This window comes from Barbatula barbatula (assembly GCF_947034865.1).
Source record: "Barbatula barbatula genome assembly, chromosome: 3".
Taxonomy (NCBI): domain Eukaryota; kingdom Metazoa; phylum Chordata; class Actinopteri; order Cypriniformes; family Nemacheilidae; genus Barbatula; species Barbatula barbatula.
In genome coordinates, this window is record NC_136764.1 from 14,311,794 (window position 1) to 14,333,632 (window position 21,839).

The 21,839-nt window shown below is 36.2% G+C and overlaps 2 protein-coding genes across 3 annotated transcripts; one reads left to right on the top strand and one right to left on the bottom strand.

The window, feature by feature from the left end:
• The first annotated feature begins 2,029 nt into the window (after window positions 1-2,029).
• pcolce2a (procollagen C-endopeptidase enhancer 2a) lies at window positions 2,030-7,254 on the top strand. The gene is made up of 9 exons (XM_079453873.1): window positions 2,030-2,224; window positions 2,522-2,630; window positions 3,090-3,345; window positions 3,791-3,915; window positions 4,267-4,403; window positions 4,631-4,797; window positions 5,144-5,227; window positions 5,861-6,028; window positions 6,780-7,254. The coding sequence occupies exons 1-9, from the start codon at window positions 2,070-2,072 to the stop codon at window positions 6,908-6,910; spliced, it is 1,332 nt and encodes a 443-aa protein (XP_079309999.1). The 5' UTR covers window positions 2,030-2,069; the 3' UTR covers window positions 6,911-7,254.
• Window positions 7,255-8,547: 1,293 nt separating this feature from the next.
• pls1 (plastin 1 (I isoform)) lies at window positions 8,548-19,674 on the bottom strand. Of its 2 annotated transcripts, none has more exons than XM_079453358.1 (17): window positions 19,439-19,674; window positions 17,725-17,761; window positions 17,204-17,311; window positions 16,752-16,912; window positions 16,367-16,496; window positions 15,600-15,732; window positions 15,374-15,455; window positions 14,926-15,091; window positions 14,641-14,783; window positions 13,142-13,237; window positions 12,376-12,568; window positions 11,562-11,640; window positions 10,787-10,901; window positions 9,810-9,943; window positions 9,587-9,710; window positions 9,195-9,319; window positions 8,548-9,084 (listed from the first exon to the last, which is right to left on the bottom strand). In XM_079453358.1, the coding sequence occupies exons 3-17, from the start codon at window positions 17,271-17,273 to the stop codon at window positions 8,946-8,948; spliced, it is 1,890 nt and encodes a 629-aa protein (XP_079309484.1). In that variant the 5' UTR covers window positions 17,274-17,311; window positions 17,725-17,761; window positions 19,439-19,674; the 3' UTR covers window positions 8,548-8,945. The 2 variants fall into 2 exon arrangements, with proteins under 2 accessions (XP_079309484.1, XP_079309483.1); XM_079453357.1 differs by lacking the exon at window positions 19,439-19,674 and adding an exon at window positions 19,268-19,419.
• Window positions 19,675-21,839: the final 2,165 nt, after the last annotated feature.

Below are 21,839 nucleotides of genomic sequence, written 5' to 3' on the forward strand. Positions count from 1 at the left end.
GTCATAGTTTGCATTCCTTTAAAACTGTATTATCTATCCACATTCCTTATTCTCATTGTATGTAAACCATGGTCACATTTGTTTCCAGTTTTTTTTCTAGACTAGTTCAGAAATAATTAGAAATACGTCGTTGGTCTTTTTATCATAGAAATGCAAAATAAACCCAGTGACTGCTTTGGGAATTTTAGTTGTGATCAAATTGTCTATCATTGTAACTTCATGTAAAAGAAAATGTCAACAATCAATACATTTTATAAAACGAGGATCAATGGCCTTAAGAAATCAAAAAGATGTTCAATATGTTATGACAGCATATGAAACCGATAAACAGTTGAAATTTGTGGTTATATTTGTAATTCCAATTCTAAAATCTAAATGACAAAATAAAAAAATCAGTTTACACTATTGAAATTATATTCGAGTGTGTTGAAATAAAACTAGAAAAACAAGACCAGAAATGTTCATAAAATCTTGTGCAAGGTAGACATCTAGTGGTCTTCCATCAAGCGTTAACCAGGATTCACTCGATCGTTTCGGTGTAGAGCAGGGGTGTCAAACTCATTTTAGGGTAAGGGCCGGATGGAGAGAAAAGTGACAATGTGCGGGCCGAATCACCTTTTTTAAACCATATTGCACCAAATTACAAATGAATTAGCAAAAAAACTAGAAAGACATACTGTTCTGTAAAAGGTGCATTTAATAAATCCTCAGAACGGTTCAATAACACTCTTATTCCTCTTTGAAAAAACTATTTTGTTTAGGTAAAGGCAATCAAAACCCTTTCCTTTGAATATGAATATTTTTTGTCAGATACTTTTTAAACTAGTAATGACAAAAATGCAACAGACTCTATTTGTGTACAGACGGTCACATTAAATATGAACCATACAAGCTATACAATATAATTCACTAATAGGAAAAACTGCCTTAACATATTTAACAATTAGTACAGTAGTACAACTTCACTTTGGATATGAACATTAAATATATACTAGAAATTTCCTTTAACAACAAAAGATCTAGATCGCATCTGCATTATGATTTTAATTCCTGACATCTCTTTTCTTCAACCACATCAATCTCATGATGTCATTTAGCTGTCTGTTTGTGAGTCGAGAGCGCAGGTTGGACTTGTTAATGTTCATTACCGATTCTTGATGAATTCTCCCTCTGAAAACGGCTTTGATCCCGCTGCGATTTCGTTGGCAATCAAATAGCGTTACAGCTTCATCAGTCTCTGTTCTTTTTGTGAACATTGACTGCTTTTTTCCGAGGCTAAAGTTAAATTATTGACTTTTCGAAGTTGTCCAGTGTATTTATCATATTTCTCTGCGTATATCTCATAGTGCCGTTTAATATTGTACTCGTTTTGCACAGCCACGGCTTGTGAGCAGATTAAACCGGCCTACCGTTGAACTCACAGAAGAAATACGTCTTCTTCCGTCAGTTTTCTTTATTTGGACATTTTAAAATCACTAGTCCTTGCCGCACAACTTAGCCGACTTTGTTTTCGAAATGTAGGCGGCGCTTTAGAATGCGCATGCTTGTTAGGGGTTCCGGCAGAAGCCCAATTAAATGATCAATGATAAAATAAAAAATTTTATAAAACAAAACATAATATGGCAGCGAAAACCTGATTGTATTAATAAACTTTAAATTAATTAAAATAATAATAAACTTTTATTTCATATTTGTATTATTTTTCAAATCTTCCCTCGGGCCGTATTGGACGCCTTATCGGGCCGGATACGGCCCGCGGGCCGTATGTTTGACACCCCTGGTGTAGAGTAAAATGCGGTAAATGAAGGTACTTCATTAAAACTCGCTGATAAATGTTAAAGTTTGTTAAAATAAAATTCATGCCTAAAAACAGGTTGAGTGATCCAAATAAAGGCAAATAAATTAAAACTGTTAAAATCTAAAACTGCGCATCTAAACGCGAGGTTAAGATTATAACACATTTGATTGCATGATAAAAGAGAACAACAGCCGTTTTAAAACTTAACAAGTTGTTTTTATTTCCAGTGCAAGTTCTTCCCTCCCGCTCGAGCAGAACAAACAGCACATTCATGAGCAGGAGTCCGTCAGCAATATCTCTGGAGATTTCACTTCTCTTTCTCTCTGAATGTCTCATTTTTGCAAAGGCGCCTCATACAATGAGGATTATAATCTGGATTTTTGCGCCCGCTTTCCTGTTCACTAGCATTTTTGCACAAAGACGAAGGTATGTGAAACTTCAACTGACCTTATAACAAAACAAATATCTAGAACCAGAATACATCGCTACAACAAATTATGTAAAATACAGCAGTTCAAGATAAAACCACGTAGTGTTTAAAAAAAGTAGTTGAATAGATGCTTGCTTTTTTGTATATAGGCCTAGTATAACATCTAATTCATATCGAAATAATACCCATTTTACACCAACTGTAGGCTATGTTAGTGTAATTGATTACATAAGGCACGTAAAATAGCGCTGTAATGGAAGTCTTTTTGAATACGTGTATTTTCCCTGCTGTAGGCCGGTGTTTACATGTGGTGGGAACTTTACTGGAGGCACGGGACAGATCGGGAGTCAGGGGTATCCCGGCGTATACCCACCCAACAACAAATGCGTGTGGAGAATTACAGTAAGACAGAGACGTGTGGGAGTTATCAGTCTTCAATGCATATTCTTTCTGTGAATGTGATTTTTTTCTATAAACAATATTTCCTACCATATGTCTGTCAAAAATAGAGTTATTGAAAAATGTATTAAAAAACACAAAAATAGAAATTAAGAAGTTTTATATGTCAAGAAAACAATAACTGTGTGGTTGCTTTACCGACCCATGTCTCAATGGATATTACAGTCCTTTGAAATAATTTAAATCCAGGTAATAGCACATCTTTCATCTAAGGAAGCTCAAAGAAAAAATGATTAAGTAAGCACCTAAGCATGACCAATTATTAGAAAAATGTCTTTAATATCCAGTTGTGTGACCTCTAACATGCTTGGAGACCATTTCTTTAATAATTCACATCATGCTCTGTGTATATTTCACCCTAATAAGTATTTTATTCTTTATTTCTCTGAATCATCTCTCTAGGTCCCTCAGGGGAGGGTGGTCTCTCTCTTGTTTCGAGTTCTGGACCTTGAGAGTGATCATCTTTGCAGATATGATTACGTTGATATATACGATGGCCACATCAATGGTCAGCGTCTCGGCCGCTTCTGTGGGACTGCAAGACCTGGCAGGCTGGTCACCAATGGAAACAAGATGCAAGTGGTCATGTTGTCAGATGCCAACACGGCTGGGAGTGGTTTCCTAGCTGCATACTCAGCGATTCGCCCAAATGAAAGAGGTAACAAGACTATACCAATTCATTACCATCCCAATATAGAAAGTGGCCCTTCCCTGTGCTATTTAAAGTGAGTTCAGTTCAGCAGTGATCTGGTTTGCTCATAAGGGCTCATGAGTCCTTTCTTCTTATTTGAATTGTAAACACCTCTATAGAAAATCTTAAAGATTTTTTTATGTGATGATACAGTGAATCTTGTACATTTTATATAACACTTCAAAACCATCACTGATTATTTAGAAGGGGGAGGGACACTTATAATAAGTAGCAGTTCCAGGTGAAAATGTCAATCACTGATCGTAATTCTGGGGCAGGGCTTGTCCTCTTCAGTGTCAGAGGTGGTTAGGACCCTGTTACTATTACATACAATCTTTGTATACAATGCTATGCATCACAGTATTTCAGTTTAAAAAGTAATGTATTGTCATCTAATGCTTGTCTATGAAAGGTGATCGGTATTGTGGGGGTCATGTGGACAAACCTGTTGGGACGATAAAGACCCCTAACTGGCCGGACAGGGACTACCCTCCAGGAGTAATGTGTCTCTGGCATATTGTTGCCCCTCAAGACCAGGTGACTTTACTCAAAAGTCAATTTTTATAGTAAGCTGATTTATGTATCATCGGTGGCATTTAAATAGAATATTTGAAGAAAATGCTTAAATTTATTTTTTATGAATTAAATAGATTGTTAATAGTGGGTGTAACATACCACAATAAAATGTATAGTTGCAAGGGAAGGGTAGGCCTACATAAGAAGACTTGAAAGACTTGGCTTCAGAATCGAAGTCAATTTTCATATTTTAAAGGGATACTCCACCCAAAAACAATTCTGTCATCATTCACTCACCCTCAAGTTTTATAAACCTGTATACATTTCTTTGTTCTGATGGGAAGGAACTTACACGATTCCTCAATCTCTCAGATCATTGAGCTGAAGTTTGAGAAGTTTGACGTGGAGAGAGACAGCTACTGCCGCTATGACCATGTGGCTGTGTTTAATGGGGGAGAAATGAATGAGTCACAGAAGATCGGCAAGTTCTGTGGAGACAGCCCACCCGTGTAAGAACCTCAGTTCATCATCATGCTCCAATACACCATTAACCACCTGCTTGCAGTGCTTGTTGTGTATACATTTTAACACAGAAGCTCAAGTGTGTGATTTTTAAATCTCAAGGCAGTTTCTTCTTAATGTACTGCACACCTACTTTAAGATTAGGCCATTACAGATTTAACACGTGTATTGTTTGTTTGTTGTATATTTATATATATTTTTTACTCCTCTTTAGCCCTGTCTATTCTGATAGCAATCATCTCCTTGTCCAGTTTATTTCCGATCTGAGTCTGACTGCCGATGGATTCATTGGTCATTACCAGTTTAAACAGAGGAGCCTTAGCACAGTCAGTGCCCCCCTCACTCCCGCCAGCACCTCCCCACCCACCGCACGACCCATGGGTGAGTTTGAAAGAAACCTAGAAGGGTTCATTTCAGAAAAAGAATGCAAGTAGCAGCTCGTTGTTAAACTGCTGTATATTATGGGAATGACCTTATGTAGGTAATGACATTGGAATGTATTGTAGATTTATTATGTTTGGTTCATATGGAACGCATTAGGCTGGTCACATGGGATGACTAATGCAGTCCCATTCTGTAACTAAAGTGTTTTAACAGAAATAAATGTATGTGACTTGTGGTTGGTGTTATGCTCTATTTGAGTGTATTACTGTAAGAATGTTCTTGAATCGGTCATCACCTTATCTAAAGCAATAAAACCAATCTTTGTGCTCTTGTTTCCTGAAAGCTCTTACTTATTCTGAAGATCTTTGCCAGCAGAAATGCAAAAGGACTGGAACAATTGAAAGTCATTACTGTTTGAGTAACTTCGGTAAGAAGACGTTGTTTCGATTTTAATGTTTTTTTGTAACGCCAAATAACAGCAAGAATTTAAAGAAATTTATGCTAGTTATCACAGCACTGAAACAAATGACTTGTTTAGTCTAGCAGTGAAGTCTTATGTTCGTAAATCTGTTTTTGAATCTTTTCTGTTTACAATAATAATTACATAAATGTAATGCATGAAAAAGCTTTGGGACCCCTTTTTTAGTAAGTTTTAAAATTATTTTAATAACTTTTACAACTATCATTCCTGGACTTCAATTATTCATATGAAAGCATCAAAATGATGTGAAATAGAAGTTTAAACAACAACAAAGCTAAAACTAGAATGAACCAACAGTAATAATGTACATCGCTGGTTTTTAACTTTTTAAAGTTAACTAAGCCTCTCAGCCATGGTCTCTGTCTTAATAATAATGCGTGTGGATAGAAAATGTGTTCGGGCTGATACCGAGACTCAGCTCTTTTTTAAATTGCGGTGGCAGTAAAACTGCTGAGCTCAGGAAAGACAGCAGCGCGCTGAGAAAAAACTGTACATGCCTTACATTACCATGCACACATATTTGATGCATTTGTTTAAAGCAGAAACCATTATTCAGTGAATACATTTGTTTTTTCATAGTGATTACCGCCACCCTTATCTCAGCCACCATGAGGGACCAGAGCATCCTCGCCACTTTCTCCATTATGCACCTTTATAAGGAAGGAAGTTTAGCCATCCAGCAGGCTGGAAAAACTATGAGCACCAAAGTCACGGTCCTCTGTAAAAACTGCCCTCTGGTCAGAAGAGGCAAGTGTCTTTATACTAACCTTAATCTGGATTCTTCAGCAAAAACCCTGATTGTTTGATAGAACTCATTATATCACCGGTAACTCAAGCTGAAGAAAGTAGTTCACCCAAAAATAAAACATTCTGTCATTACTCACCCTGCTTGTCATTTCAAACCTGTATGCTGAACACAATATAGAAGATATTTTTAAGAATGTAAATAACCAAACACAAGTGGTTACCATTCACTTCTATTGCATTCTATTAGGAGTAAATTATGACAGAATTTATATTTTTGTGTGAACTCATGTTTACACTTAATTTAGGTGTAATACGGTAGACAACTTAAAAAAAAAAAACCTCCAGCCAAGTCTGGCTCCATTTGGGAAATGTAAGAAAGGATAAATGGCATTCTCTGTGTGACGGTGTGTAACTTAACGCTCGCAGGAGAGGGTCTCTGATGGTTTCCTCCAGTCATGGACAGCTAGAATAATAATTTTCTTCAACCGCATGCATGGTATGTGATCTCTGAATGTTGAAATATTTAGCCACAGCGTGGAAACTCTGTAAGCAACTTTATTTGGAGGAAAGTCTTAGAAGTGTGCCATAGAATAATTTGTTTAAAATGTGCAGGAAGAATAATTTGGCGGTACAAGGCAACAGCGATTTGCTTTGGACTTTTTATTGTTAGAATAACCAAAAAGGGACTTTGTTTCTCCTAAAATACAGTATGTAACACAGTTACACTTTCCTGTTTGTTTTGGTTCTTCAGGGCTGAACTACATTGTCATGGGACAAACCAATGATCAGGGACACGGTGTCATTTCCCCCCTTAACTTTGTCATGGCTTTTAGAACCAAGAAGCAAAGAGATCTGGGAGTGCTGAAGAACATACGCTGCTGATGTACACAGAGAGCACATACAGGCCGGAACGTTCCATGTGTCTGGATACGCTAAAAACTCTATATTTCATTTAGCACTTTGGTATGGTGCAATGATTTATGGTGCTTCTGAGAAACGATGTGTTACTGGGGTCTTATTTATATCTTAAAGTTAGAATTAGTGTTTTAACATTAATGTGCTGTCTTAAAAGAAAAAATCCTCTTTGAGTTTTTAAGGAAGACTTTCTTATGTAGGTTTGTTTTCTATTTTTGACTACATGTACATGTACTCAGTGACGCTCTCGGTTTTGGACATTGAAAATGAAGTTCTTTCTGCTGTTGCAGAGCATTAAAGAAACAGTGTTTAAAAATGCAGGCATTTACTCTGTCATTTGCAGTAGCTGGGGGGTGGTGACATTTACGCGCAAGAGACGTGGACATGTTGGCCTTTGAATCTGACATTTGTCTTAATATATCTAGTGTTGTGATGAGTGAAGTAAGATTGAAGATGACACAATGACATGCTGTCAAAATGAAGTACAGAGTAATATTTGTAATGTATTTGCTGAGGTTACTACAGAAAGTCCACGGCTTATTTCTGTCACCTTATGCAGAATATAAGAAAAAATGAATAGAATTTCCATAATGTAGTTTAGGGAAATATTATAATAGGGTACAGAATACCAGGCTATCAGAAATAGGCACTGTTCAGCTCATGCACTTTATTAATTATTGAGTTAATAAATCATAACTGTTGCTGAGGTCCTGACACTTACAGCAGCAAGTAAACAACAGTGTCCACATTTAAATTAATGAGAGCCCTCAATGAGAACAATGAAAAAAGCTTAGTATTGTAGGCTGTGTAAACACCACCGAAAGTTGCAGTGTGCCAACTTTTTTTTACTTTTATCAGTATATATATATATATATATATTAATCAAATTCCAAGAAAAAAAAAAGATTTCGAATTTCCAACTAATATAATTTTTTCCTTCTTTACATGATGCAGGGAGATTATAATGTAACGCTTTGCAAGACTGCAAGTTTTATCATTAAAACTGGTATGCCAAGAGTGGGCACATTGGACAGGACCAACATTACTGCACACCATTTCAAATATTCAAATCTGGTAATATTACAATACATGTAATTGTTAATAGACTGATTGTTAAGTGGATAATATACACCAAGATCCGCTGTGTCTAGAGGGACAGATCCTCGGCACTGAATGTTCTCTTGGATAAATCTGAGTGCATCTGTGTGTGATGGCTTGGTTATCATAGAGGAAAGCTTACAATTACATTGAAAGAGCTGGTCAAACCCACTACATGGCAAAGAGAAGTGTAAACAGGAGCCCAAGCTCAGAAAAGGGTTTGTTTTTCATAAATGCATTTCTAGCCACTGTTAAATGATGTGGGTGCTGATTAAATTATTATTTCTGTCTATTTGGAAAGCTGAAATGGCTTGGAAAGATTAACATTCTGGCATTTACACTGCTTTCACAGAGTATAATATCCTCTGCAGTATCACACGCTCCCTTGATGAACAAATGTTGTCTAGACTGAGATCCAAAACTAAACGAACGCATCATGAGTTTGACCGCAAGCCAAAGCAGGTCGCCAGCGGCATCTAAACCTGATTAAATAACAAGATTTAATTGGCTTAAATATTTCTTCTGGGCACCTTTATTTAAGTCAAAATATACAACTATTTACAATCTGGCTCCAATTTATAGAATCACTTTAATGAGTCGATGGAAATTAAATACGTATAGGATTCACAGATATTAAGGCATTAAAGAATGTTTTTAAATAATCGTGCGGGACGTCTCCATGCAGTAGCTATCTTAGTCAGCAGGAATTAAATGATTAACATAATCACTGTGCCATTAATAAAATATGCTAAAATGAACGCATTGTAAATTCATCAAAGGCCTAAAGAAATATTGAAAGAAAAGAAAATGAGTTTAGGAGACGCAAAAGGTGTGCGATGCAGACGGAAAGTGCAGGGAAGGAAAAGTGCAATAACGTGCAGTGTGCAACGTCCTTCAAAAAAGGTCAGCCGTCCACTTTTTTCAAGCTTCTTCCCATAAGGCATGCAAACACTGTCATCACCATCTTAGGTTTGACCTCCACAAGGTCGTCGGGCAGGGCGTACACCTTGGCTCCGATTTTTCGCGCCACGGAGATTGCGTATCTGCAAGAGGAAGACACAGATACGGAGAAGGTTGCCGGTGGCGAGACAAAAGGCAATTTGGTGTCAGATGTGTATCAGGGTAATTTATGAGGAACCGTGGAAGAACATACTTTGCATTGTTTAGCTTGTCCTCTGTGGTCATGTCGCCGCTTTTCACCATCTCGTATTTGATGGCTTTTGGCATGATGGTGTCGATCAGATCGATCACTGGCAAGCTGGTGCTGATTGATTTGTCCTGAAATGATGAATTTTACGATGGTTGAGGGGAGTTTCATAAACACTTTGCATATTTCATATGAATCACTATGAAGTAAAAATGTGTAGAGTCAAGTAATGCAATGTATTTGCAATGTTTTACAAATGTATATCAGTAAGTTATTCATGAATTTCAGTTGAAATTGTTCATTAATTCTTACCTGTAAACCAAATATGACAACTTATATAAGAAATATGTTTACACAGACATTATTTTATAAAGACAGCCATTTGAGTGTTCACTTGCCTTGAAGCTGTTAATGCATGAATCTTTACGTCCCTGTTGCAATGTGTTGTTCACCCAGTTGATAATGATTTGATCACTCACTATTTCTCCTTCACCAATGTCAGAAAGAACCTTCAGTGTGTATCTGCAAGAGATAGTAATAGAAAGTATAATTAAATATTAATCACAACACACATGTGTCTAGTATCAAGAAGTGATTCTTTATTCAGTGTAAATGAAATACCTTCTCATCAATTGCCAGACCAATGCTAGCGTGTGCATGGGGCTTCCCTCATTGATATTTTGTCCTCCAATTCCTACTAAGGAAAACTTTGCTTCCTTTTTCCCCAGGTTCACTGCATAATTACAATTCTCAAGCTACAAAACAAACATATGTCAGCTAAATTAACATTACACGTATAATTCAACCCCGACAATAGCACTTTATGAATAAATATGATTTTTTGACAAATAGTGTGTGCATTTTAAATTCTGAACCGAGGCAGCTCGGTGTAAATCACTTCAGAAATTCAACATGTTTCAGTGCGGAGACATTCATTTGCCGTCAGAAACAAATGTATTATTATTGGTATAGTTTTGACTGCTGAAGTAACTGGGAGTTAAATCTCTCATCTCACTTATTAAAAGTGGGATATAACGCTGTTTCATGACTTCTGACTTGTTTACAATGTTAAACGTGCTGGCTTTTCATGCTTGACATGTTCAACTTGTCAAAAAACAGGTTGGACGTATAACGTAGTATTTCGTTATATAAACGGTGGATATAACGCTGGATTTGCAGATCATTTGAAACTGATAGATGGAGCTGTCCCAGCACCAAAGATGCCGGACATGAACTGCAAGCGGTAAGTCAAATTAAGTCATACATCTGCTAAACATCTGTGTTTTGTTGGCAATTGGCACATACGTGCATGATGTAAACAACACAAACTTATAGTGAATCAAAATAAGTATGCAGGGGGATAATGCGATGATGTATTGTGTGCTCGGGATGTCGTCTGTTTTCGGAAATAATCCTAGAGCTGTATCTATCTTTTATAAATGTGATCAAACTACATAATTTTCAAAGATATGAAATATGCAACACCACAGGTATTCAAGATTAATATGAGATTGACAAAAACTGCGCGTTCAACCGGACCTTTATATTCTTATTTAATGTTTTTTAATATGTAAACCCAAAGTTGAGCTTGTACGAACCTTCTTCATATTGGAGCCCAGTATCGGATAAGGCGGTTTGTTGACTCTAGCCCAGTTTACAGGTACCTGGATCCTCTCATATAACTGAAGAATGATCAGACCATCATGCAGATCACTGTAAAGAAACAGACAATTTTTCTACAAAAAATCACAAACTGCAATCATGTGTCAGACCTCTGACCTTTCGGTTAAGCCTGACTTCCCCAAACGTTTTGTCAACGAGTCCCTGGGATTTTACATGTTTACTTTTCTGAAGAAAATCAAGTGTAAGGTATTCTGCGTGGTAGATTTTGTTACGTTTTCCAGGTCTAAGGAGGCCGGCAATTTAGAGACCAATTCTGGTCTCTCTTTTAATGTGAATCTTTTGCATTTAGGGGCATTCTATAATTTAAAAGGGGACAATATTAGAATAACAGCAATATTCCTCATTAATGCATGTGATTTTAGATTTTATTTATAAAAGACAAATACAATTCTTTACTTTTATAAGAAAGTAAGTTTATATATATAAGTATACTATATATAAGTTTATATATAGTATACACTTATAATTACAATCATGATGGATTTTATATAATACATTTTAGTTTCAGCTCTCTACTATGTCTACTACAATAAATAACAAAATAAAATCAAACAAAGCTCTTTTATGTTTTTTTTTTATGCCTGTATTGTTTTAGTTGCTGACTGCAGGGCCAACATTTGCATTCCTGGTGCTTCAACTACAGTATAAAACCCTTCCACTGATGCAAAGCTTATCAAATGACAACATTACCTGTACAAGTGATTGACATATGGAGTAACGCCTAGTGAATTCATCCAATTTCTGAATGTTCTGTCTTCTCCTGTTTCCCCTGCAAAAAGACAGATATCATTTTTATTCATATACTTCGTTCGAATTGTATGCAGCTTGTTTTTTCTAGAATTTGTTATTCTCTTCACATAATAGACATTTGTCACAATCAGCTATAACATCAGTTGGAGTGAATTAAGTCTCATGGATGGAGCAAAACAATTATTTGTATTTCTTTAATTATTCAAAATCAGTACAGAAAAACAAGAAAACACTGTATATACAAATATAATATTTCAAAAAGCTTTTTAAAGTTCTTAATCTACTTATTTTTTAAACCAAGAGGGAGTCGGAGTGGAGAAGAACATAAAATAATCAGATTAACTGTAAGAGATAAAAAAAGACTCTGAGACTGACATGAACCCAATACCCCCCAATTACTGGTGTGACATTTGATGCATCACACACATTATTCTGTGCAGCCACAGAGCGCCCCCTGGTGGCCACTGTAAACACTAAAGGTACTTTAAAGCACACAATGCAAACTTGGTCTTCAAAAGAACGGTCCAGTGAGTCATTAACAGTGTATTATAAACATAACGGACCTGGTTTCCTATAATAGAAAGAAAATCACAGCTTAGTCTGGTTCATATTCCAGCCAGGATGTGAATTCAGATGTGGACCAAAGATAATTCAGCATCATTCATCACAGGCAGTCAGCAAACTCTATTACACCCCAAACAGTCCCACATGCGTATCACTTTTCGTAATACACAGATGAAATAAAACAGCTCACCCTCAATTGCATAATCAATGCCATTGCTGGCGGGTCTGTTCAAGGCCGGGTACATGTTGAAAAGATTGGCCACAAAGGCCATGTTGAGCTTATGGTTTCCTGCAACAACATCGTGGGGAGTGACAAACTGTCTGCAGTCCAGACGATCCGCTTGCTTCAACATGAGCTCTGCTCGCCTTTCATCATCACGCTCCTGAAAGATAGAGTTATTAAATCAAACTAACATTGCCTAAAAGCTGAATGATTTAAAGCTTTGCTTTTAAACAGATGTAGTCTAGTCGACACAGCAGTGTGTTAAATCAACATCTGCCACCATGTGATGAATGAACGTTCTTCGCACAATAATGATACGATATATGGGCGAAACTCCCCAAATGTTACATTTAACCTTCCCACAGACGTTCTGAGTCACTTCCATATTTCATTTATAAACCTGAAAAATAGGTTATGCCTGTATGATGTTATAGTGATGTATTGGTTACTCCGAATGCACTTACAAGTTTCTAATAAAGACTTACAGTACAATCATTTACTGATTCAAGATTTGTATGAAAGTTTAAACGGCTGAGCTACACATCAAGAACCCTTTTGTTCTTGTTTTGTTTTCTTTTGTGCTCATGTTCACATTCACTTTGTTGTTTTAGCAATCGATCTTAGGCATAATAAGACCACCTTCTTTCTTATCTGCACTGAATCATGCCATGAAGTGGCAGAGCAAACCCTGACACAGTGAAAGACCATCGACTAAACATTCAGACCGACTTACATTCAGACCAGACATGTCAATGTCAATCCTCATCTCATCAACCCCTCCTCCATTCGGTGAGATCTGATCCAGCAAGTGGAAATACGCCCTGGAGTCCTAAGAGCAGAAAAGGCTTCGTTATACAAGCTGATTTGAACTAACATGGACATTACTTGAAAATTTGTCAAACCAGATCAAGGGCTTAATCTTTTAAAAAAAGGCTTCTTTTCTAAGCCTGTAATTTAATCATGTAAAAGTATACTTTTATTAACTGTGACACATACAGTACATTGGAAAGAGGTCTATTTGATGTCTGCATTTACATCTGCAAGACGTATTTTTTTATTGTTAGCTCAATTGCACTACATCTCTGAGACGTCTGCTGTCAGATGTCATACGGACATCTAATAGATGTCTGTAAGATGTTAATTTTAATTCAATTAAATTCAATTTTATTTATATAACGCTTTTCACAATTTGCATTGTTCCAAAGCAGCTTTACAGGGGAAAAACGAAAAACACAAGAAAGGGTAAAACACACTACATGGTGTTTTATATAATAAATCCAATTATTCTAGTAAATAATATCTAATGTCAGCATCTCCTGGTGGTTTATTTAGCATATTTGCATTAAGTGAATGCTTGGCTGAAAAGATGCGTTTTTTAATCTAGATTTAAATTGGGCGAGTGTGTCTGATCCTCGAATAATATCAGGAAGGCTATTCCAGAGTTTAGGTGCTACGTATGAGAAAGCTCGACCCCCTTTGGTGGATTTAGTTATTCTAGGTATTATCAAAAGTCCTGCATTTTGAGATCTTAGAGAGCGTGATTGGATGTAGTGTTATAGAAGCTCTGTTAGGGAGGTAGGGGCTAAACCCTTTAAGGCTTTATAAGTGATTAAAAAAACTTTAAAGTCAATACGATACTTAATGGGTAGCCAGTGAAGGGTTCGTAACATTGGGGTTATGTGATCGTATTTTCTGGACCTGGTTAGAACTCTGGCAGCTGCGTTCTGAACTAACTGTAGTTTGTTTATTGATGATGCAGGACAACCACTAAGTAGTTTTAGAATGTAAAACTGCTCTTTCTAAGATGCTTATTGGATATTTTAACACAGCAGCTGCTTTCCATATCTTTGCCAGACATCTTTCAGATGTACCTGTGTTATCTGGGATACATCTCTCCCAGCTAGCGCAGGTAAGTCTGTAAGGCATCTGCTAAAGATCTGGTGATTTGGAAAACATCTGCCGTGTAGAAACAACCGCTAAACATCTTAGAAAAGATGCCTCCTGTCAGATGTCATATAGACATCTAGAAAATGTCTGTAAGATGTTTATGATTTAGAATGTATGTAAAACATTTGAGATGTTTAGCAGATGTTTTACGCAGCAGATGCTTTCGAGATCAACATTAAAGATATGATATTAAGTAAGTATGGATTATAGATCATGTCACATATTTGGGTCATTACTGTTCAATAAAACTAACTGACTCAAACTGGAAACAAACAGGACATGTACTTTGATATCTTCACTGAAGTTTCTGATTGGTTGCCAGCCAGCCGCTCTGAGATGATAGTTGACCCACCGCAGCAAAATGTCCTCGGGGGACATTGACATCAGGTGGTCCAGCTCTTCTGACTCATCCAGCAAGGCAATGAGAGCTGCACACACCCAAATGCAAAGATGTGTGTTAAACGAAACAAATCGCTCACGTACACACTCATTTGATTAATTTATGGTGGCAATTATCATCCTAATCATTAGATAATCACAGAAATCAGGAAACTACAGCAGGCAAATGACCTTCATTACGAGAGATCTCAATATCAGCGAACAGGCCAATTTTTATGATTTGCCAGAGCAGTCCGAGCACCAGGTGAGGAGTTCCTGCCTTTAAGTCCTGAGCGTCAATGTTGACCACCGTGCAGCCGATAGCTGAAGCTGAGTTGAGTCCCAACACCAAATTCTCCTGAAATGGAAAAGAGGGCAAAGAGAAATATAAACAATGTGTCTTTATTTGTTGTCAGAATTGATCTTGTCCTCTAAAATTTGCATGATTACGTTTAAGCCATGAAGTATGAGGTTGTTTTGTTATATGAATTTAGAAACAGCTAAGGAGCATTGCTGGACAAGATTTGTTGGACAAGACAAACCCTACATTTTAGAATGATTCAGTGTTAAAAAAAACAAAGAAACAAAGACCATGAGGTGAACTTTTACTGTTAAATCTTTCAAAAGCGAGAGCGCTTACAGTCATGGTGAATGGCGTGCATTTCTTTGTGTTGATGACCCGCTCGTCTATAGTGTCAGGCTGGGAGAGGTTTATCATTTTGCTGCAGAGAGATAGCCAAAAGCTTGTTAAACATGAACTCCCATTCATCAGTAACTCCCATGAATAATTCATTAATAGCTCAGGGTATTTCACAACATAACAAACAAAACACACTTCAGGGAGGAGCAGCGAAACATAGCTGTACCATAGCAATATTCCATCTTTAACAGATTTGAAAAGACTATCGGTCTCTGGGTCCATGGGGATGAGATTCTCGCAATCTGGATCCTTTGCCAAGGCTTTATTGATCCAGTTCACGAAAGCCACTTTCTCTTCATCTGAGAATAGTTTGAAAGACAAAAAATTTGCAAGATGAAGGCACGTTTAGAGACACGCAGTCTTCTAATATCAGAGGTCATTAATACACTTTTGAATGTAATTTCAACCGATTAAAATAGGGTTTGCTCTTGTCTACTGTAGCAGTGGGAAATTACATGAATTAAAACAGGAGTTGCTCAGAGCCAAACTCATATATTCTGAGGAGCATCTTGTTGTGAAACTATAGCTATGGGCTTTTATAAGTTGCTTTATTGATGTTTTATTTCATAATGTTAAGCATTATAATACATAATTTAAACAATATTTACATAAAACAAATAATAGTTTTTTAATAAATTTTTTTAGAACATAATTCATAATACTCTTATCTTCTATAAGAGAATATATGCTTAATTTTGTCAAACTTGAAAGATTGGATTGCGAAAAGTGAGCATTTCATTTTAGAATGGAACTACAAATACGAGTTTAAAAAACAATTTTTGAAGATTAAAATGTTTCAAGTTAAGAGTGATTATGGTGTGCACATATTTACGATAAGTTTATTTTTTCATAACGTAAAAAAAGTAAATAATGACCATTTTGCTTTTATATTGACTTTAATATATGACTGCCAGATCAAGTGTCTCTCCTGACCTGAATATGAGTGCTGTGTTCCTTCACTTGAGATCTTTGATGTTCCACCGAATGATCGAATCCCATCTCGCCTGGAGATACACTTGCGAAATGTCTCTCTTATTTCTTTACTTCTTAGCTCCTGATATATCTGAAAATAGAAGTTAGGTGATCTTTGTGAGTCACCTACAAACATCTTTCAGGTGCAGCTGGTATTCTCTGACCAATAAGAAAACTTGGTGCAAATGAACCATATTTTAATGTACAAAAAAGCTAATTAGATTTAAAAGCTTGACGAAAGATTTTCATCATGTGTCTCAATTTGTGTTTTTGGCTGCACTGTCCCTTTAAGATCAAAATCTTACTATAAGATAACAAACAGTATACAAACAAACATCCGACATACTGCAACAAATTCTTCAAAGCTGATCTTCTCGTCCTTGTTGGTATCGCCAGCTATAAATTTCTCCACAATCTCCCGAACCTTGTATCCCGGTAAATGAAAGCTGGCCTCGCGAAAGAGCTCTTGCAGTTCAAAATCACTTACGTAGCCACTGTTATCAATATCTAGGACAAAAGAAAATTTTCATAAAAAAAAGTATAGCAGCAAAGTTTAATCTATCATCACAAACAACCTTTGATACCATTCCTACCGCTGTTATTCCATAAAAACATTATGTGCGCATATGTGGGATGACAATTAGCCCTAAAACACAAATTTGCAGTATGTATTGACTTACTGTAAACTTTGGTAATATTTGACAACTCACAACCACCAATCATGTGATTCAACCTCATTTTACACACCAAAAAACACAGTTCACAGTCAGTGTGTGAAGAAGCTTTAAAAGCACTGACCGATTTTATTGAAAGCGTCCCTTAGGTCTTCCAGGTCCTCTCGGGAGATCTGTGTGACGTTGTTTTCCATGCTGACCTCCTCACAGCAGTTCTCAGCATGCAAAAGACCTTTAAAAAGACAGAGACATTGAAAACCTTGTTTATCTGAACACCGCTGTATCTCTTTCATGATAAGCTAATTGTTCCATATAGCCTATGGTGGCTTTGAAAGACAATACATAATATACAGTCGAGTAGTTTGGGAAAATGTACATTCTTGTTACATGCAATTCTATCTAATCAGCATTTTCCATCAGCATTTCCTTGCAGTTTTTATTATATTCATTACTAAACTACGTTGAATTTGTAAGGGCAAAAATACGATTTCCCTTTCATACACATTTTAGCCTGTAACTAAAAAATACAAAGATCTTGAACAGACCATTGTACATACAAACCATTCATCTATTGATTTCTATATGTTATCACCATCAAATCAAAGCTGCATTAATGCCCCACCAATGTCAACCTGAAAACAGTACCTCTCTCCTTGACTTTTCCCTCTTCTGCAAGTCTCAGCTGGAATTTAAGCAGAAAAAGACAAGATGCTGGGTTTTAAAATGTGTCTTCTTCTTCTATACAACGTAGTCTATCCTCTTTCAGAGTGAAGCAGTGCTCATTTACTCATATAAAGACAATTTAAAAGACCTTTGGCCTCTATGATGTCTACTAAAGGCGAGGGCTTCATACTGAGACAGCTCCGAGGTTAACGTTTAACATCGAACCCAATGCTTTGTCAGCTGAACCTGTCATGTCATTTACTACTTCCTTACTTCAGAGCATTAAAATAGGGCTGTATATACGTATAATCCACAAGTGTTATGCTTGTAACATGTAAAACTGTGCAACTCAATCACTCATAGACGCGCAGAACAAGCAAAGAACATTAAAATAGTAGAATTCCGCTTTCATGATTTCTTCCGTGTTTTCCCATAACTCACAAATGCTTTCTGGATTCAGCCAGAAAGCATTCTTATTGCAAAACTAAATAAAATGGAAAAATAGTGGTGCGCCATCAGTTAACCATACACATGGACATGGACACATCGACAAACAGACTACACACAAACAGTGGCTCTGTGAAAATCCACCTGCCAAACTGTATCCCACACATCAATATTTTTGTAGCATGTACAGCCCTGCCTTAAAAACACTGTACTACCTGACTAAACTGTGACATATGAGCTGACAAGACTGCATAACATGTCTCTGGATTGCAAAAATAGAACTTTACATCTTATTTATCTTATCTTATTTCGTAATTACCAGATAGTATCCATCTTAATGGCTTCGTTTACTGTAACACTTTCTGCTTAACACACATACACACATCTTACGCAAACACACCCAAAATCTCATTGAATTTGGAGATACTCTTAATGTATGTAACAAGAACTGTTTTATTGTTGTTAAAAGGCAGATTGAATGAAAAATGAAAGGACAGCGATAGGAGGCGCTTTCTACCTGAACAGTACATTAGCTTAAAATAGCCTCCTACCTCGTAAAAGGATCTTATCTGTGGAAAAGTTGACTTGGTGATTGTGAAAACGGATTCACAACCTATTCACAACGAACGAGCTGGAAAATAATATCCTACTTCATGAATTACAGTTCTGTTGAAATCACTAGTGATGGATAACAAAACATCAGAACCTGCATGTTTTTAAAAACAGTACACATAGTAAAACTCATCTTGTCACACAAATTAATTACCAAAATAACAAAATCGTTAAAGTGTAATGAAAACTATTCAATAAGTCATTTATACGGTTCATTGTGAGTCTCAAAGTTGCTGAGATCTACCATATCTAAAGTCAACATGCACTTCAAATTCAATGTAGAAAAGATGATAAAGACTGTATACATCACAGAATGGAAAGCGTCAGAAATGTAAGCATTTAAGGAAAACAACTAAATTACTAGTGTTCATGTAGTTTAATTACTATAACATTGCGTTAAAAGCACAAAGGTCAAAGGTTTGACGTCCAGAAAACACATATACTGATAAAGGTGTTACCTTGTTACCTTGAATGCACTCTAAGTTGCTTTTTGGATAAAGGCTTCTGGCAAAGCATGAACGTAATGTATAGAAATTAATCTCTGCAGCAGAATCAAATTGAAAAGTCCAACAAAGAAATACGCTGACTCAACAGTGCACAAAGAAACTCTTAAAGAAACACACAGTAGCAACCTTACCACTCACAAAGCCTCTTCACTTCCTGTTTATCAAGGGATCCGAGCAACAACGCACTAAAAGATCTTTGAGTAATCCATAGCAAATAAGAAAGTGGTTATTAATCTCTTTCCAGAGTTTTAAAAGGTCCTTTTGAACAAACAAGAATGAACAGGTTGGAAAACAGGTAGCAAGTCAATAGTTTCTCGGCTCAAGACTGTTTCACCGACATTCAATACGGAGCTCACTCCTTAAAGAGACTTGGCCTCTGGGTTGCCACCTGCATTATTTATCACCGTCAGAACAGGATCGGTTACCACATCACCCAGGCCCTTATGGCAGGGAGAAGGTTATATATTACACCCATAATTCCTTTTGTTTTAATAGAATACTTCATTGGACTGCGGCCCACAGAGGCTGTGCATGTTATATAGAGGTTACATGGATGCTTCCTGACAGAGCCAATATAATTTTATTTCACATGAGAAAATGAGATATGGAATTTTAAAAAGTGATGAAGCATGTTTTATTGTTTAAACTTTACAGTAATTTTTATTTCACACTGAACAATATTAATACTGATAAATGAATATCGATAAATTGGCACACTTTTATTTACATTGAAATGACTGGAAAAAAAATACCAAATTCTCCCTTGAATTGTTTTTAATTACACAAATCTATTTGCACCGGTTATCAACTGAGATTATATCAAGAAACTGTGTGATTGACATTTTTTTCGATAATGGCGATATCATATCAGATTACAGTCTTAATGTACTGTAATACTTTGCAAGTACACATAGGATTTGAAAATATTCTTTGGTCAAATCTTTTTTGTATCAGGTCCCTTAAACTGTGAAACAAAACTCACCCCATTTCACATTTCTTTGTTTTTTTTTGGTCCACCAAAATGGCCCATTTCTTGGGAGTTCTCTTGACATTAGGGCCACGATTCTTTCTTCTCGTGCAGGTAACAGAAGCCACAGATCTGCAACTCAACAGCACTGAAAATGTGTGAATATGTATACATCACTTACATTTCTTTAGCCCAGAACAATCCTACACGTTCAATGCAACTTTTATTGAGTGGGTCAAAAGAATGACCAGCTGGACTCATGCATCTCTCTTTAACCACCCTTTCTCTGTATTCATTGGTCTAGTGCAGATGTTCTACATACATGATAAAGTGAAAATAACGTTTTCTTAGTTCCCTGCCAAAATCCTTTTATGTTATGTGCATTATTTATAAATGCAACTTAGTTCTTGTTTTCAGTGATGTATAAAGTACTACATTAAAGTAATACTTGAGTAAAAGTACAAAAATCTTGCCAGAACATACTTTGGTAGAAGTAAAAGTAACCTTCTAACTTGTGTAAAAGTCTTAAAGTAACGCATACATATTATGCTTAAGTATCAAAATGCTTTTTATATTAAATCTTAAGTATTTAAAGTAACGTTGAAGCAAACGATGTTAAAGGGATTGCTCACTCAAAAATGAAAAATCTGTCATGATTTACTCACCCTCAGGTTGTTTAAAATGTATTTATTTGTTCTGTTAAGAAAGATATTTGTAATAATGTTAGCAATTTTCTGTTCTGTAACATAATCCACTACCGTAGTAGGAGAAAATATTGTATTTTTTGTGCTGTTAAACACAAAGTGAGATATTTGGAAGAATTTAGGAACACAAACAGCACCGTACTACCAATTCATTTTTGGCAGTCAAATATTTAACATAATTGAAAATTGCTAACATTATTCCAAATATCTTTCTCTGTGTCTAATTTATACAGGTATGAAATGACATGAGTGTGAGCAAATGATGACATCATTTTTATGTTTGGGTGAACTATCTTTCTCTCTTTAATAAAAAATAGAAATTTCTCAAGCTCAGTAGTTTTATCTGGAACAACATGTTGCCAAATTGCTAAACTGTCAAAATACAAAATATAAATATATATATAAAAGGTTAGAGACCACATCTTTAAAATTTTACTTTTTAAACTACAACATTATTAAAGGATAGTCCCCTCCCACTCCAATATTATCCTCTAAGAGAACAACTTGGAACAAAATCAGCAAATCTGTCCATTACATCTTTATTTCATTGCATTTCCCTTACAGTAACAAACCAGTCATTTGATAATTCATTGAAACAGAAACATTTGCTGTTTATCTTTAAAAGAAGCAGCACCTAAAAACCGTGTGTTGAAATTAACCGCGGAAAGCACCTTATTGCGCTTTCGCATTGAGCTTTAACCAATGATTGGTTCAACATCGTCACGGTGAGCGGATCGCCGACTGGTCTATTTCAGTACTGTTTCTATGCTTTTATTATGTAGTAACGAACACGGAAATGTATCGAGTAAAAGTATACATTTTGTTCAGTAAAAATCTGCAGAAATATGGAGACTCAAGTAA